General features: G+C 46.9%; 1 protein-coding gene across 1 annotated transcript in view; it reads right to left on the bottom strand.

The window, feature by feature from the left end:
• LOC126547614 (uncharacterized) overlaps nt 1–18773 on the bottom strand; it is a 46892-nt gene extending 28119 nt beyond the window's left edge. Inside the window, exons 1-6 of the mRNA XM_050195511.2 lie at nt 17120–18773; nt 16709–16816; nt 8434–8641; nt 7688–7794; nt 7298–7530; nt 81–255 (exon numbers count right to left, since the gene is read on the bottom strand). Coding sequence (XP_050051468.1) covers nt 81–255; nt 7298–7530; nt 7688–7794; nt 8434–8641; nt 16709–16816; nt 17120–17188 — 900 coding nt within the window. The 5' untranslated portion in view covers nt 17189–18773. The remainder of the gene's footprint in view (nt 1–80; nt 256–7297; nt 7531–7687; nt 7795–8433; nt 8642–16708; nt 16817–17119) is intronic.
• Between the last annotated feature and the right edge of the window lie 457 nt (nt 18774–19230).

Here is a 19230-nt window from a genome sequence, read left to right as displayed (position 1 = left end):
AAGTTATTTTGAGCAAAGAAGTGAGCTACATTAGACCAAGCGGGCTGCTTGTAGTGTTTGCAACATAAATGCGTGCTCACCTTGAACCGTTGGAGCGCTTCTAAAAGTGCATCGGCGCTTCCCTTCTCGAGGAAGGCGCACGTAGCTCCCTGGACGATGGCTTTGCATGCGCAGTCGAACAAGGCGTACACGTGACCAAGCGTGCCAGTGCACAGGAGGACGTCTTCCACCGTCAGACCCATGTGCTGCCGGTGGCTGCAGGAATAACCACGGAGATTTGGTGCATCTTACCTTCGTTCGAGAAGCGGAAAATCAGCGCCAGTCTCAGTTAACGGCCTTCAATGAGCGCATGCAGCCACCAATATAGATGCATATTGACTGGCTTAAACGTAAACCTAAAACGAAGGTGCATAGAGAAGACGCACACGAACGTTTCAGCTTTGGCGTTTCTATGACTCTTGTGTGCCTGTTCTAGTCTCCTTTGGTATTTCGAACCCGTTCACACGCACTCACAGAGTACAACGTCAGCCTTAGTTTTTGTTGGTTGCGTTGCCCTTTTATCTGAGCTGTTCGAGTTGGTGAACAACCTTTGAAAACATGAACAATTTATAAATCAAAGAATTCCCTGTCTCGTAACTGCAATTAAAGGGCAGTTCAGACAATTTTAAAGGGAACACCACCCCGACACAAATACATATATACATAAAGAACATGAGTGGTGCTACAAGGTAAACAGAACAAGTATTTAATTTCAACAGTTTCGACCGGTGGACTGATCTTGATGAAGATCGGTCCATCGGTCGAAACTGTTGAAATTAAATACTTGTTCTGATTACCTTGTAGCCCCGCTTGTAGCCCCGATATGTATATATATATATATATATATATATATATATATATATATATATATATATATATATATATATATATATATATATATATATATATATATTGAAATACCACGGTCGAGACCACGCTTTATTGCAAGAAGGAAAAATGGCGCCGAAGCAAAAACGAACACGAGCCAATGATTGATGATGACTTTGTACAGATGAAGATGAAGTCCGCACAAATGCTTACACTAATTTCCCCCGTGGACGGAAGCGGCCAGCCTGGCCGCACATTAGACAGTGGAACGGAGATGAAAGGGCTTCAGGCGGGAAACGTGCACGATCTCTGCTCCGCGGCAGCGTCGGTCGGCTGGGCCTCAACAGGTGTAACGCGATAGTTCACCGGCGAGGTCTGCTCCATGACTTTGTAGGGCCCAATATATCGAGACTCAAGCTTCTCACATAAACCGGGTGTTCGTGCAGGTGTCCATAGGAGCACATCGTCCCCAGGGCGGTAGGAAACGACGCGGTGAGAGGCATCGTACCGATGTTTGCGATAGTCTTGGCTGGCTGCAGTGTTCATACGGGCCCGACGACGACATTGGGCACGACGAGACACAAACTGGTCGCAAATGAATGGTGAAGCGTTGACGGGGCCAGAGAAGAAAGAAACGTCGAGTGATGAGGTTGGGTGGCGGCCTTATACTAAGAAAAACGGAGAGTATCCGGTGGTCCGTTGAACAGACGTGTTGTATGCAAATGTTACAAATGGGAGAATCGCATCCCAGTTACAATGATCAGGTTGAGCACACATAGATAGCATGTGGCACAGCGTGCGATGAAATCGCTCTGTTAGGCTGTTGGTTTGAGGGTTGTAGCTAGACGTAGCTAGAGGGTGTTGGACGCTTGGAGAACTTGATTAAGAGTGCTTGAAAGAAATGCCTTGCCTCGGTCGCTCAAAAGAACGTGAGGCGCCCCGTGACGTAAGTAGACAGCCTACAAGAAAAAGGCCGCTACTTCTGAGGCAGCTCCTGAGCGTATTGAGGCTGTTTCAGCGTACCGGGTCAAATGGTCAACATCAGTGACGATCCATCTGTTGCCGTCTGGAGTAGGTGGCAGTGGCCCAAAAAGGTCACTGCCAACGAAAGAGAAGGGTTCTGCTGGACAAGGAAGTGGTTGTAGCGTCCCGACCGGAGCAGTAGTAGGTCGCTTACGGTGTTGGCAAAGCGTGCACGAGGCAACATATCTAGCTATGCTCGTGGAAAAGCCTGGCTAATAGAATCGGCTGCGTATGCGCTCGTGTGTTTTGCGGTAACCCAAGTGGCCTGACGTAGGGTCATCGTGTGAGGCCTGCAGAACTGCAGCGCGAAGAGAGCGCGGTAAAACGGGAACCCATCGATCACCTTGCGGGTGAAAAATGTACCGGTAGAGCACGTCGTCTTCAAACTTGAACAGTTTGAGCTGTTTACATAGCCTGGCATTGGGTGGAGATGAAACACCGCTAAGGCGATTGATGATACCATGGCAATAAGAATCGGCGCGCTGGTGAGTGGAAAGCACTGAAGGGCGGTTTGATGGAGTCAAGGAAGAAATCGGTGTAATAGACGAAGCGTCCTCCGTGCGGCCAATTTGACAAGGTGATGTGATGTGCTCCGATGATGGTGGTAATGGGCATCGTGAAAGAGCATCGGCATCTTGGTGCTTCCTTCCGGACTTATATATGACATCGAAATCATATGCTTGTAATCGGAGTATCCAGCGGCCAAGGCACACAGACAAGTTTTTGATCGTCCACAACCAAGATAGGGCATGGTGGTCGGTCACAACCGCGAAATGTCGACCGTGGAGATATGGACGAAATTTCTGAATGGACCAGACAACAGCCAAACACTCTTGTTCGGTTATTGAGTACTTCTTTTCCGCGGAAGTGAGAGTGCGGCTCCCATATGCAACACGATTTTCGCAAAATTCGTGGTTGCGCTGCAGCAGTATGGCACCAATTCCTTGACCGCTGGCGTCAGTATGCATTAATGTGGGCGCCTTGTCATCAAAATGACAAAGAACAGGTGGGGATGGTAGTGCGCGCTTGAGTTCTTGGAACGCGGCTTCACACTGATCGTTCCAATCGAAGGAGCTGGAACTAGCAAGGAGCTTGTGGAGGGGCGAGGCAATGCTGGCAAAGTTCCGGATAAAACGCCGAAAGTATGAGGCGAGTCCAATAAAGCTGCGCAGTTCATTTGCACGAAGTGGGCGTGGAAAGTTGAGCACCGCGGAAATTTTATCCGGATCGGGCTGGATGCCGTCTTTGCTAACGAGATGACCCAGGACTTTAATCGTTGTGCTAGCGAAACGGCACTTCCTCGTGTTTAGTTAAAGTCCGGCATTAGAAAGGCATGTGAGCACTTCATCTAAGTGTTGCAGATAGTCAGCGAAAGTCGAGGAAAACACGACGATGTCGTCGAGGTAACATAGACAGGTTTTCCACTTGAGGCCGCGAAGAACAGTGTCGATCATTCTTTCAAATGTGGCGGGAGCATTGCATAGACCGAAAGGCATTACATTAAACTCGTAAAGACCATCCGGAGTAGAAAAGGCGGTCTTTTCTTTGTCCGCTTCGTGCATTGGAATTTGCCATTATCCGGAGCGAAGATCAAGGCTGGAAAGGTATTGCGCGGCTTGCAAAGAATCATGGGCGTCATAGATACGGGACATCGGATATACATCCTTACGGGTGATCTTGTTTAGCGCACGGTAGTCAACACAAAATCGTACCGATCCATCCTTCTTCTGCACTAAAACTACGGGTGATGACCAAGAACTGGCGGAGGGACGTATGACGTTTCTTTTCAGCATATCAGCGACGTTCTCCTCGATGATTTTGCGGCCAAGGAGACTCGGTAGAGACGACGGCGTACAATAGTCTGGCCATCGGTGTCGATACAATGGAAGGCAACGGAAGTCTGTCCGAGTGACGAAGTATCCATATCAAAGGAGGCCTGGTGCTTCGTGAGCAATTTTAGCAACGCTTCACTTTGAGCAGCAGTAAGGTCAGGACTTATCACGGAAGCAAGGGCAGATGAAGCAGATTTGTCCTGTTGAGGAAGAGCTTGCGAGGCGGCAAGAGGAAGCAGGGATTCTGGTTGGGTATTGTTAGGAATGGCCGTACGGGGTGGCAACGTGCCAGCTATTTCAGCCCGCTGCACGTGTTCCAATCCAACCAGACGGGGCGCACTTCAGAGAACTGCGGATAACCGGCAGCCACGTGGCACGGGGTCAGCTCAGAAATGTGGTACTCGGCAGCGCCACCCTTGACGGAGCAGAGTTCTACGAAGCCCTCTGACTTCGGCTCCGGACCTTTACACCTGTGTGTGTGTGTGCAACACGAGTATGTGAGCCCGCCTCCTCCAAAAGGGCGGGTCATCTTTGGTGACGTCGAACGGTGACGTCGAACGATGACGGGACGAACGTTTCCGTTCGCTTAGAATCAAGGGGGGACAAGTGCTTATAAGCAGCGGTTGTCGGCTGCGAGAGGGTGCTCGTTGTGTGCTCGTCGTAGTGAGCTGAGTGCTCGTTGTCGTGCTCGAAATGTACTCGTGCGCTGTGTGCTCGTAAGCTGTTTGCTGTATGCGTCGTCTTGCGGGCTCCATATGGGAGTCAGGCTAGACTGTCGATGTATGTCTTGTTCAAAATGTTAATATGAAATTAAATCCTGCTCGCCTAGCCCTGTCGCCCCAAGGTCCTCCCAACGACTACGACCGCTCCAACTCTTACAGTATCCACATAACTGGTCACTGCGTAGCCTTGAGGTAGGAGGATTGTCTCAGTGGTCGCGTTTAAAGCGATGATTAACGCAGAGCTTTCTTTGAACTGCACCAAGCAGGAGGCGAAGACAGTCCCACGGGCAAGACAGCGACTGTAAGGAGTGATGAACACGTCGCCATTGGTGATGTCTGTAGAAGAGAGACTTATGACTTGTTCGTGGCCGGGAGGCAGTACAGAATCGGCAGCAGTGAGAAAACGCAGTCGTGGCTCATCGGCACTCCCGCTGCAATGAACTGTCTCGGTCATATGGACTACATGTTGACGGCAAGAGATTAAAGCGGACGCTGACGAGAGAAAGTCCCAACCTAAAATTAATTGATGAGCGCACGGGAATAAAATCGCGAACTTAATGTGATGACGGATACCCCATGAAGACGCGGGCTGTACATTGGGCTGATGGTCGAATGATTGCTCGATTAGGCCCAATCAGGGATGATGCAATATAAGGCGTCTTCACTTTCCGCAGACGAGAGCACAGGTCCGCACGGCTAACAGATATAGTAGCTCCCGTGTCAATCAGAGCTAACAAAGGCACACCCTCCACAGACACCAATAACATGTTCGAAGGACGTTCAGGAGGGCTTGCATCACTTCGCGGCGATGCAGTTTTCCCTCCCAAAACTGCACTAGTTAGTTTTCCGGTCGCTGGACATGGAGTTGGGAGACAGGTCGAAGTGGCGAAACAGAACGCCGGAGCGGTCATGGGGAGCGGCGTCTCGAGGCACGTGTGTTGTATGCGGTGTTGGAGAAGTCGGCCGGAGATGGAGATCGGCGAACGGGAGGATTATCGTCATAAGTGCGGTAAAGGCGAGGAGGTGGCTCATCGCGTTCAAAGGCAGCGTAACCACGACGTTCGTGTTGCTGGCGGTGTCGGCAAAACCGGGAGATATGTCCTCGAAAGCCGCAGTAATAGCAGATAGGCCTCGACGAATGCCAGGCAGAGTAGTAAGGCGGGTTCGGAGCTCGGGCGACTAAAGGTGCCAGGTGATCGTGAACAGGCGCAGGTGGTGTGATTGGAGACGGCGCGGCTGGCATTGCAGCAACCTGGGCGTAAGAAGCCGGTTGTGGGCAAGGAGAAGCGTTCGTATGCTGGGCGTTCTGCAGGGAGGCCAATTCTTCCTTAATAAAGCCACGCAGATCAGTAGAAGTAGGTTGGACGTGAGCGCTGCTGCAATGGGGTGAGCCATGCGCTTGCAATTCCTCACGAATTATGGCTCCAATGATAGACGGGAGCTCAATACTGTTTGCCAGGGGGTTGTCGGAAAAGTCCGGTTGCAAGCGGATTGATTGCAGGGCGTCGAGGCGCTGACAGACGGAGACGACGTCCGACACCGTCGAAGGGTTTTGAGTGGCCAGTGCGTTGAAGGCAGTAGATCCTATACCCTTAAGAAGGTGTCGCACGCGGTCAGTTTCTGACATGGCACTGTCGACACGGCGGCAAAGCGCGAGGATGTCCTCAATGTACGAGGTATACGACTCGCCATAGTGCTGGACGCGCTCAGACAGCCTCTTTTTCGCAACTTCCGAACGAACCGTGGGTGTGCCAAAAATCCGCCGTAGTTGCTCCCTGAAAGACGACCAATCACGGAAGTCCCTCTCGTGAATCAGGAACCATGTCTTGGCTACTTGAGAGACGTAAAATGGTACGTTGTTCAACCTCGATGTCTCGTTCCAGTTGTATTCGCTGACACGATCGTAGTTGTCGAACCAGTCTTCAACGTCCTCACCAGGCAAGCCAGAGAAGATTTCAGGATCGCGATACCGGTTGTTGGCAGGGTTGGGAGTGGGGGTGGCTGGCACTTGAACCGAGATGGTGGACGCTGCGGTCTGGTCTTGCGACATGGCGGCCTCTTGGCGTAAGCGGCGTCCCGAACGTAGCTCCTGAAGAGATGTTGAAGTGGATTGAGGTTGAATGGATCTTAAAGCGCCTCCACCATTTGAAATACCACGGTCGAGATGACGCTTTATTCCAAAAAGGAAAAATGACGCCGAAGCAAAAGCGAACACGAGCCGATGATTGATGATGACTCTCTACAGATGAATATATATATATATATATATATATATATATATATATATATATATATATATATATATATATGGGTGTGTGTGTGTGTGTTCTCCCGCCAAAGCGCATAAACAACCTGTGGAAGCAGGTTTTGTGTAGCTAGCATGGCGTATTTATTACAATCATGTATAGTTAAACTTTGAAGACTTGTATAAGATGTGAAAGTTTAGCAGAAAAAATAACGTCGGGCGCGTCGGCTTTCTCTTATATGTTCGCTTTCGTCTTTCGTACGGCCCACTAAAGGTAAAAATGCTGAACCTTTGCTACATGTACAGCCTTTGTACGAATGTACAAGTAATGTTCTCGGCGAGCAGAAATTCACAAAACTTGCACACTGCGTGATCAATTTACGCAAGCTCACAGTTAATTTACAATTCACAAATAAATTAACAATTTGCCCATAATCAATTTACCATTTACCTAATTACGCTCGTAAAGGTACATAGGTAATCGATTTACGGGGCCTGTCATAGTGCTAACGCAAAAAAAAAGCGAGGATAATTTCTACAAGTGAGCTTATCGCAGCGAACAAACGAAATGCGCACACGCACTGGCAAATAATTGTATTATTTTTTACCTGTTTGCCTGCAGACTGGCAACAAGCGAATCGTGGCAGTGCACAACCATCTTGGGCTTTCCAGTGGTGCCACTTGTCGAGTTCATGTAGCAGATACGGTTCACTTGGTACTCGACGGAGGGAGCTGCCAAACGACATGCGTCGGTGCCCATCCTGATTAACTCGCTCCACGAGACCACGGCGCCCTCCCCGTCGGGTGGCACAGTCGTAGTTTCGCCCAAACAGATGATGTGCTGAAACGTGGACATTTTTTTTTTCGAAAATCACTGCAGCGTACCGCAGCGCAATCGCTTTGTCGCGTCAACAGCAAATATTTCTATCGGACTCAGGTTTAGCAAAATGGCGCGTTTATAAGAACGACATTTGAAGCCCTGCAAATAGGGATCTCACTTTGATGGTCGGTAGCATTGCCTTCAGTTCGAGCGCCGAGTCAATATCGCTGGTCTCACAGCAGATGGCAGTGAACTGAATGTCTTTCATCTTCTCGGTGAGAACATCTGCAAACAAGAAAAAAAAATTATGGGGTCTTACGTGCCAAAACCACTTTCTGATTTTGAGGCACGCGTCTGCAAACAAGAGGTTTGCGCGTTGGAATCGTCATTTGATGAATTTGCATGCTCTCTATGTTAACGCAATCTTCACCCGTGTTTCTGCATATATTTTCCAATTTTCAAATTGTGTCGTATTTCTCATCCCGAAGCATCGTTTTTATGCACCTGCAGAAAGCTTGCAAGAGTGAAAAAAAGACACGAGGCCAATGCTGGCGTGCAAGTCACTCCGTTATGCCTTGACATACGTTGTTGTACAAAAGTACACTTTGAACCCTTCAACTCTATTCCGCATTCGAACCCGGTCTTTAGATAGAACGGTTATCCTGCTGAATTATCCTGCGGTTATGCTGCGGTTATCCTGCGGAATGGTTATCCTGCTGTTTTGCGTTTATTTGTCCATGTCTTTTTTTCTTTCTTTAGCTGCAGTTTACTTTTCGTCCAGGGAAAGATCCCGGATACCTGCGGCATAATGATTGACTTGGCCGTTTTGTTGCTGTAAGCTTGAGATGATTAACGACATACGAGGTACAGACTAGTGGCCTCTTTCCTGCTTTTGTCAACTGCTAATCGGAGTGTGAGTCATACCAACTGCATATCCCGGGCACTCGTAGGCGACGCCCACGTTGGCACAAGCTGCGCCCACAAGCATGGGCAGTAGCTCCAGACGATTGGCCACGATGAGACACAGTCTGTCACCGGCGCAGACACCTAGGCTTTCCAAGGCAGCGTGGACCGCCACCACCTGGTCGGCCAGTTCGCCGTACGTTTGCTCTTCGTGTGACGTGGCATTTATCTGGGAAGCAGAGAAAGACGACAGGCGTACTGTTTGTGCGGTCTCTGGCGCTATACGTTTTGTAAAGTGCGCATGCTCATTAGTGGCTCATTACCGAAGGTACACGAGCCACTAGGTTCGTGACTGACACTCACGCTGTCCCCGTCATGCGGGCCTGTTGCATCGCTGATTCACCAAGTATGGCAAAAATTGGATTTAGTGCTTTGTACTCACAGCCTGTGGCGAGCGCTCGTCACCGGGCACTGAATAAAAAGCTGAAGAGCACTAGGCTGTGCAGTTCAGAGGTCTGCGATAACGTCTGAAAGCGCGGATGGCAGAGCTGGCGATGTTTTATTAAAACAGCTAATAGACCGCGGTTTTTTATTACGTGTCGCAGAGTCATTCTTGAGGACTGGGCTCTTTCTTGACCCCTCCCGCAAGCTCCAGTACTCTACATGTGCAACGGGAGCTGCAGTTCTTATCGGCCTACGTTTGCTAGCGTCGCGGTAGCCCAGTGGCTATGGTGTTTTGCTGCTGAACCCGAAATCGCCTCACTCCGATAAGGGAGGAATGCAAAAAGGCTTGTCCTCTGAGATTTAGGCGCACCTTAGTGAACGCCAGGTGTTCAAAATTTATCCTGAGCCTCTCACTACGGAGTATCTCATAGCCCTTCTTTATTTTTTATCTTTTGATTTGGAGCCCAAAGTCAATATTTCATTTGATTGGATACTTGTTCCTAAAAAAACTGGATTTCAATTGCGTAGCAGCTGGTTCACACTATACTGAACCAAGAATGGTAATTGTGTCCTCGAGTAAAAAGGTTAGTTGTTAACGAAGTGTCACATGTGAAAGATTTGTGAGCAGTGGCAAATTGTCTAAACTTGTCGTTTGTAGAAATTTGGAAGTGTTTTCTGATGGCGCTAAAAGTTCGTCTCCTAGTGAAAGAGCTAGGCGCAATGGTACCCGATGGGTGTAAAATGCAGTAAGAGGTTTCATCTTTCGAGTTCATAGCGTGGGCAAGAAATGAAAGTATGTAGAATAATAGTTCTGCCCACTTTAATTCATCTTGGCATGTTAGGAACACACGCAGTTGCTCATTCAATAGAAAAACTGAGTTGGTTTTCCCTGTTCTATTCCAATCCAACAGAGGACGCCTCCATGGAAGTTGTACCTGTTCCTGCAGCTTCTCCAAGCCCGTAAAACTAGCTTCAGAAAGTGGAGGTTGTATTCCCTCCGTTCAAGATAGTTGAGGTGAGGATATATAAGACCTTTTACGTGCAATTGGTGTCTTGATGGGGTAACAGGAAATTGGTGATTGGCAATGTTCGCTCTTATGTTTCCCCTTATACAAATATGGCTCGGTATGCAACACAGCACAATTTTCCATTCCTTAGGTTTTGGGCACTCAGCTAAGACTTCCTCAGCTGCATTACGTTTCCTGCAGAGCATTTTGCTTGCAGTGCATTCAGAGAATCATTAACTGAATGCATTGAACAATTTCATGATATTTTATGTAGTTTATTGTCATTGATATGGCATAGAGTTCAGCGGTAAAAATGCTTGCTTAGCAATAAGTCGCCAGGCTGACTTGTGATTGTTTTCAACCATGGCACAATGTACCCTTATGGGTCGATATTCTTGATCTGTGAGTAAATAACTGAATAAACGAGTATTGTGTTTATAAAGCGTAACAGACTTGTAAAACTAGTTGCAGTAGAGTGTAAAAAAGCAGGTAGAAATTGCGCAAGTGACACATCCGTGAGTTTGATTCAGAAATACGATATCTGGAAAGTGTTTGTTAGTGTGAATCGAGGTGCGAGCATTGGCCGATGCGCGTGCGTTATGAAAAACAAAACCTTTGGCATATCGAATGTCTGTAAAAATAAACTCGCTCGCCCTGTATTCCTGTGGAGCTGTTAGAACGTCACTGGGTTTCGCTTGACGTTCACAGCTTCGCCGAGCTGGGGGAGAGAGAGCTGAGAGAGAGTGAGAGCAGAGTATAAAAATAGCATCGCACAGCATAGCGAAGCGGCGAGAGGGTGGAGCCTAGCGGGGGAGAAGGAGCGGCGCGGCGGGGACACAGGTACTGTGACGTCATTGCTCTCCGATAAAAAACGCGCGCTAGTTTCGGCGGATTTCAAGAAGCTACCAGGTACACGGCGTCGGAGCTGGCATGCATCAGAGCTAAGGTGCGGCGGTCGCCGTGGCATCGCGTTGGTGCAGCGTCTGCCACACGACACCGATGCATATGGCGTCTCAACAAATCGCTTCTGTTGCGGCGGGCGCCTCAAATGTCGTGCCGTCCCAACCCAAACCTCCCTCCCCCCCCCCAAAAGAAGACGAGATGGATTTTCCTGAAACCTTAACTTCCCGCAGATCCGCTGGTCTCTGGTGTTTGCAATAGCAGAGCCACGCATAATTTTTTACCTGCTGCCCTCTCTGTGATCGCGCTTTCTGTTCGTTCTAAATTCATTATTATTCGTCAATGTATGTCTGCGGAGGCTGGAAATCAAACCTTCCAACTCGTGCTCAGCAGCTGAACGCTGAGTCCCAGCCCTCTAGACACTACACTGGCTAGATTTCACGAGCTGAAATATTTTCGTGGCATTGGGTAACGCATGTAAAATAATAAACATAAGACAAAGGACATCAGAAGTTTCACCCACCGTGGTTGCGTAGTGTCTTTGGGGTTGCGCTGCTAAGCCCGACAGCGCGGGATCGAATCCCGGCTGGAGCGGCTGCATTTCGATTGGGGGCGAAAGGCAAAAACAACCATTTACCACGCATTGGGCGCATGTTAAAGAACCCAAGGTGGTCAAAATTATTCTGGGTTCCTTCAGTATGGCGTGGCTCATAATCATATATTGGTTGCATCACGTGAAACACCAAATTTTATTAATTATTTAAAATGAATCAGAACTATATTCTCTCCGCAAGTACATCAGTGTCCTTAAGTAGTGGGGATTGCAGGACAGAAGCTGCATAAGGGCATAAAAATTGGCACTGCATCCATCTTTTAGAGATGATTGGTAACTTATGTGCTAATAGCAGTCAATCGTATGATTGGTGAGTGATTGTTGATGATGTGTTTTAATAATGATTATTATGAAAGGCAGGTCATACCTAGTGGCATGCCTGCAATGACCCAAGTTGGCATCAGAGAAGTTTATTGAACACAAATACACCCTGATTTGCGGCTACATTGTTGTATATTTACTAATCATTTCTAGTTGGAAACCTCACGATAAAGTGTCTAAAATGAGAATCTTCATTTTTTCTCTGCGGCAGTGTCACAATAATTTTTCGAAACCACTGGCAGCATTGTCTCCAAAAACTTGATGTGATGGCTTCAAATAGCAAAGTAATCTTCCGAAAAAAAAAAAGAACTTTGGACAGAATGTCATCTACGATGACTATCCAGGTATGAAAATAGCCGAAACACGTCACGTATGAGGTGTATTATACCGGCAGGCTCACCTCATGCTTGAAATAAATAACAATAATGATAATTATGTATTGACGTCCCCACTGAAACGGGGCGGTGACAAATAGTGACCTAGTCTGCTTGATTTAATCAGGTATACTGTGCATGTTTTTCATTCTAGCGTTTTTTGTATTAATCTCCATAACCTCCCTTTTCTTCATAACTTTTCTTCCACCTTGTATCGCTACCTCGGCCAGTAACGGATCCGGTCGTATCAATTTCTTCCCTCCTTTATTTTCCACCAATACCCTAAACGTCTCTTGCTTATCTCGAGCAATGACTGGTTGATGCTTCTGCCCACTTTAAATCCAAGCGCTTTTGGAAGGTGTACGTTACCTCTGGGTCTCACCGGGTGAAACCTTTGGCATTGCGCGAGAATATGCTGAGTGGTCTCTGGATTTTCGCTGCTGCATACACATGCCTCATCTTTTCCGAATATTTGCTTCTATATCTTTTTGTCCTTAGACCACCAGCTCAAGCCTCAAATTGCGAGGCACTGCCCTTTGTGTCATCGTACAGATTCTCCCTTATAATTTCTTTCTTCCCTTTCTTGTAACTCTCCATGGTCTTTCTTTTGTTTCCATTCTTTGCATCGAATTCGCTCTCTCTGTTTCTCTCTTTTTATGACGACTCCCAGTTGTCAATTTACGTTTTAATTTACTTTGTACATGGTTGCCAACTTTCTTGACCTCTTCCTTCATTCTGTGTATACGCTTTTCAGGTACAGATGCTTGTGCACTTTAACCGGCCATTTATTTTGATCCATGTTCCTGAGTCTTTCTTCAAACCTCATTTTGCTTTGCTCTTCTCTTTCAAAAGAGGTCCAACCCATGTCACCCTGCACTGCATCATTAGTGGTTTTACCGTGGACTACCCAAAGTCAACCAGCCTACCGATCTTTGCTTACCTACCAACCCCGACAATGTATGCGATTTGAAGCATAGAATAGCTTTTGAGGACGTTAGCGCTGGCGCGATTACTCCTTTCCAGATTCCACGCAACACCTCATATTTACTATAGCTCAAAAGAGCAAACGGGGATATCCGATATCGTAATTGACATTAAGACCCAAAAAATAGAGCTCGGCAGGCCATCTAATGCATAGGATGGATAACCGGTGGACAATAAGAGTTACAGAATCAGCAATGGCGAAGCATTTCGCAAGATAACGCCAAAGGCCACCAGCATGATGCAACTCATTCGACGCATCATCAACAAACACGCGGTAATGCGCGAAGGCAGCGTCATACGACTCATACAAGCCTTCGTCATTTCTCAAATAAAGTACAGGGTAGCGTTTCCCAACTGGACGGTAGTGGAAAGAAACAAGCTCAGCGCCTTCATACGCAAGGCGTACAAATGTGCGTTGGGACTTGCGCCCGGAGTCAGTACCACCAAGATCTTAGAACTAGGCTTACACAATACGCTCAAGGAACTCGTGGAGGCGCAACAAGTGTACCAACTCGAGCGCCTATCCAAGACCCGCCAGGGCAGACACGTACTCGGAAAGCTCGGCATCACATACCACACGCAACGCGGCATCGAAGTAGAAATTCCAAGAACCATACGGCGAGCAACTATACGTACCCCCATTGCCTCGCAACATGCACCCCCAACACCACACGGGGAGACGTAAAGCCAGGGCACAGCACATGAACCAAAGTTATTCCAACAACAAGGAGGCGGTCTTCACCGACGCAGCCCGTTCTCGAGACAGGAAGAGTTTCGTGGCGGTAGTTACTAGCCACCGAGGCAACCACCTCATGAGCGTCACCGTGAACACGGCACATGCCGAAGCGGCAGAGGAAGCGGTCATAGCACAGGCCCTCACACAAACCAAGTGACATACGTTATCTGCGATTCGCAAACGGCAATTCGCAATTTTGCAAATGGGCGCATCTCGCAAGAGGGCTCCAACGACGTCCCATACACCAGGGAGAAGCCGACTTCGATAACCGAAGGCATTTGCTATGGATCCCGGCACACATTTGATTGAGCACCCTCAACGAAGCGGCTCACCACGTTGCTCGAGGCCTCACTCACCGAGCATCATCGGACGAAGAGCCCCCGCGGGGTACTGCAAACGTCTGGGCGTGGGAGGATCGTATGACAAGGTTCCACGACATCACGGCACGCTACCAGCTACAAAGACGCGTACACCCATTCCCCCACGCTAGGTTAGACAGGACGCAAGTAGTACACTTCAGACAATTACAAACGGATTCTTACAGAAACCCCAAACTCTTGCACGCCATGTATCCAGACATGTACTCTACAAACAGATGCACCTCGTGTGGCGAGGTTGCCACACTTAATCACATGTTATGGGAGTGTCCATACTTAACAAACAATTCGGGCAGTGCCGACCCCTCCGTATCTTCCACTGCCAGCCTCCGCTCGCGCTGGAAGACCGCACTCAAACCTGACAGCACAACTCTGGGCCGTCCAGCGAGCCGAGGAAGCCGCTTTGAGACAAGGTCTCGGAACCGCGTCCTCGGCGGGCGTTCAGACCCACTAAAAAGACGCCGGACTCAAACCTTATTAATTTGAAAATAAAGTTCACGCTCTCTGCATCTGTAAATATTTTATATTGTCCTGTAGTAGCACTGTGTCGTCCACATACATCAGTCCGGGGACCTTATATTGCACCATTTGTGCATCACGCATGTATAAAAAATCAAACCCTAATTCACTGTTTCCATTCGTCTTTCTATGCCTTTAACATAAAGCATGAACAACAATGGAGACAGAGGACATCCTTGCTTCAGTTCTTGGTGGATTTCCACCATTGCATTACATTTTCGGTCTTCCCATACAACTTGTACTCGGTTCTCTCTCACCAGCATCAAGAAATTCCCATAGAATATCCCATAACAATTTCCTGGCTACGTTGTCGTAGGCTCGTTTAATATCCAGAAATGCCATTCATACAAGTATATTCTGAGCTACTGAAATTTCTGTGCACCGAGTTAGTAGAAACACATGTTATCCTCTAAGCGTCTGCCCGGTCTGAACTTATTCTGTACTTTCCCCAGTACATTTTTTTTTCATCCATTTCGACAGTTCTAATATTATGGCTTGTATTGCCATTCTCTATATCACCGACGTTACTATAGCTGGCCTTTACGAGCTCGTCTTATAATTATCACCTTTGCCTTTGTAGATGAGGTTCATTTTGCTTTCACGCTATCACACCGGATTTTTGTTTTTGTTCTAATCAATTGCTCCCTCTGGACATGCCACGCGATCTAGCGCCGCTGCAGCAAAGTCCGCGTACACCCAGTGGTCCAAGTTGACGTAACAGAGGTTCATTGAAGAGCAGCACATATTCAGTGGCACACACTAAGTGACCCATGTCTAGTCACCCTAGGGGCCCCTGGGGCACATGTCCAAGTTGGCGTGAAACAGTTTCATGACGAGAACGGCCCATATTTAGACTGCAGATCTTCAGGATCGGTCCACATTTTTTTTAGGCAGCACTCTCTTTGGGATTTCACCATTCTTTAAAGCGAAACTTTTTTTGCACACCCTTCCGGACTTTCCTGGCTATGGCTGCTGGCCAGGCGCTGCCTCTATGCCAATAACTCGCGCACAGGAAAGCACTAGCATCTTTACTACCCTTAGGTACCGGGGCTGCTGGCCTTGTTTTTTATGGAATTACTCGGCGATAAAAAAACGATACCTGTATAATCTCATTGCAACAAATATACATTATTAAGAGCACAATTTCTTCAATAAACCAAACCTTTATAACCTATATATGTATAGTTAGTTATCCATTAGGACATAATGACACGTATATTTCTATCGTTAAAACGCCAACTGGCTCGTTGAAATGACTGCTGTGTGTAGATGACGATGATGTCCGTACCATGGCACATACCCACAACCAGGGATTGGTCAAGAAGCGTGCGCGGTACATACAACATAATTAAGAAGCAACGAAATACGAGAAAATATAAGAGTTAATTGTAACTCGGGTGTGCGAGTGTACAGGTGCGCACCAGTTTCCATTGCACCAAAAGACGCGGCAATGAAATGTGCAAATTTATAGCATTTCATTAACCACCTCACGAAAGCTTCGCCTGACATAGATTACAAAATGCGCGTGGCATCTGCACAATTTGTTTTTTGTAACAAAGATAGATAGGCGGAAAGAAAACAGGTCGGAAAATGCCAACAATGCCATTCGCATTAAGAACTGCAATGTTTCTGACAGCGCATGGTGCATGATCCCTTTTTGATTTCGTTCTGTTTTTTTCGCGAGGAAACTACTCGAATGGCACTTAGGTTTCTTCCGAAAATGATTCCGAGCATTGCAACGCTTTGTTTGCTCAAGTCGAAAATACTTTGCGACGCTCAAATCATGTCGTCATGGCGACATGTTTCAAAACGTGCTGCAAGTTTTTTTTTTCATCACACTTTTCTTGCGGTTCTCATGTTGCTAACGGCTTCACAACCAAATATTATGACAAAACAGTGAATGAAAGCCGAGCTTTACTTTTGCTATAGCTCTTCAATTACCTATACAATATGAGAAGAGCTAAAGGGCACCTTTTTTTCGTAGCTTTTTTTCGAGTAATTGACAGGAGATTATTACTCACCCATTTAGAGCGAGGGTTGAGGCGAAGGTGCTCGAGGATGTAGCCACCGAAATTCTTGTGAAAATCAAGCGCAACGTCGGCGAATGGGCTCTTCAGTATAGTCACCATCTGAAGGCACATGCAAATGTTTGTATTGTTGGCTGTCTCCACTTATGTACAAATTCATTCGTTGGTTTTGGTTATTATTAAACACGAGGGCAAGATACTTCCTCACATGCAATTCGACTGGTTTTATTAGTATCAGCTGAACCAAGCTTATCACTCTTTCGCATGTGCGTTTAGATATGTAAACATGTCAGTTAGCTTTTTACCAAAATCTTAACTTTCTTCTTGGAACACTTGGCGAAAGCGAACGGCTCTTTTTTTTTGTTTTGCACGGTAAAAGAAGAAAGAAAAAAAAACTTTACGTACCCTTTTTGGTTCAACTTGTTGCTGCTCCGTTCCCCTAGCAGGCTCGTCACCCAAGCTGCTCAATGACATGACGTTCTCGGCTGTTGCCCATGCTCTTTTTATTGCGGTGTTGTATTTCAGGCGATTATTATCGCTCCCTTACGTGACTGTGAAGGCTAGGTGCAGCGCCCCAGCAGACCACCTGCATTATCGACGTGTTCCGGCAAACGGATGCTTCGCACTTGGTGCAGCTGGTCATGGCACTTGAACCTTGTATTCAAAACAACCCCATATATCAACCAAGCGGAAAGGGTCTCACTTCGCCGGATGTGCTTTCGAACAACGGCAATCCACAGCCCAAGCTGGACTCGGGCTGCTGTTTGGAAAACAGGTAGGCCACGTTGCTTTTGACTGTATATATATATATATATATATGACAATAGCGTGCGTGCGTGCGCGTGCGCTTCAGGGACCCGGCACAATTTGGAAGAGCTGATGTTTCGGTAGGCAGCACAAGACGCACGTAACGGTGCATGAACGCCGCCACATCCAGTAGAAATTAACATGTGGTGAAATTGTTGCCCTCTGAATGCAGCCAACTGTCATAACCGAGCATTAACCCCCTTGATCGCCCTGAAATATTACATGGAAGCGGTTAGTATGACTGCAGACGTGCTCGGAAACGGCATATGCGTGCCTATAAAATGTCAGCAATTTCACATTTACAGAGAGTAGGGGCCCCGTTACGGGTAATACGTACCGAAAGTTCGAAGTCTGTATTTATATATTTATTTCATTACCCTCAGGGCCCGAGGGCATTACAGAGGTGAGTGGGTACATTCGATAAAGCGGGGAAAAGAAAGAGCAGTGAATTTGTATAAAACTGAAATGAAAAGAAAGGGTTACATCAATACATTAAAGGAAATGAACAATAATAGCGCAAATCACAAGGAGAAAAAAAAAGAAAAAAAAAGCCGCGAAGCATACAAAGCGTAAAGAGACCTTGTCACTAAAGAAAGAAAACAAAAGAGATGACGCTCTAAACTGTAGTATAGGGCTACAAAACAAAGTTTGCTGGGATAAAAAGAAGGCTAAGCAAGAATAAAAAGGATGACAATGCTACAATTTCTTGTGTTTATGACAACAGCAGGTTAGTTAAACCAGCTTTGAACTTTGAATTTTCAGGCATTTCGACGAGAGATCGGGAAAGGTGATTCGAACTTGCTGGCGTACTGGGCAGGAATGAATTGAAAAATATGGTTGTTGTGGCATGGAGGAACACCAACCTTATGATGATGGTAGATGCGAGCTGAAACGTAACGAGCGAGGGTTATGAATTATTCTTAAGAATGGGGTTGTCGTAATACGTCTTATGGAACAGGCAAAAGTGGAATATTTTTCTAAGTTCTGATAGCAGTGGTAATGATAAGCTTGCCTTGATAGTAGTGACGCTGGAGTTACGGTGATAATTAGGAAGAATGAAGCGAGGCGCTCGATTCTGGACAGATTCGAGCTGAGAGATGAGCGTCTGTTCACTGGCGTCTCAGACAGATGCAGCATATTCAAGTTTATTACTAACTAACGATTTATAAAGAAGTCGTTTTACAGAACTCGAAGAAAGATAGAAATTGCGGCGTTTGTAGCCCAGCATGCGATTAGCGTTGTTGATTATATAGTATAAATGCATCTTCCAAGAAAAAGTAGGAGAAATAAATACGCCGGGACATTTGTAACAGGACACAGATTCGAGGTTACTAGCATTAAGATGATATGAGGACAGTGTAGTATTACGGCGAGAAACACGCATGTACTTACATTTGTTAATGTTTAGTTCCTTGTTCCACGTCTTAGCCCAGTGCAGAGCATGGCTGATATCGGACTGAAGACCTATATCGGAGTCACCGTTAATTCGCGGTATATGACACAGTCGTGTGTAAAAAGATTATTTGATGAGCTTAACCTATCTGGTAAATCGTTAATATAAATGAGAAAAAGCAAAGGTCCCTGCACAGAGCTTCGTGGCGCACCGGATTCAACTGTAGAAGTGACAGAGGAAGTGTTATGAGCTGTGACAAATTGTGAACGATCGGTTAGAAAAGAATGCAGCCATTGAAGAACGTTAGGATCAAGGT

This window comes from Dermacentor andersoni, chromosome 1 (assembly GCF_023375885.2).
Source record: "Dermacentor andersoni chromosome 1, qqDerAnde1_hic_scaffold, whole genome shotgun sequence".
NCBI lineage: Eukaryota > Metazoa > Arthropoda > Arachnida > Ixodida > Ixodidae > Dermacentor > Dermacentor andersoni.
Note: the sequence above shows the minus strand (reverse complement) of the source record. Positions and strands in the feature narration are given on the sequence as shown.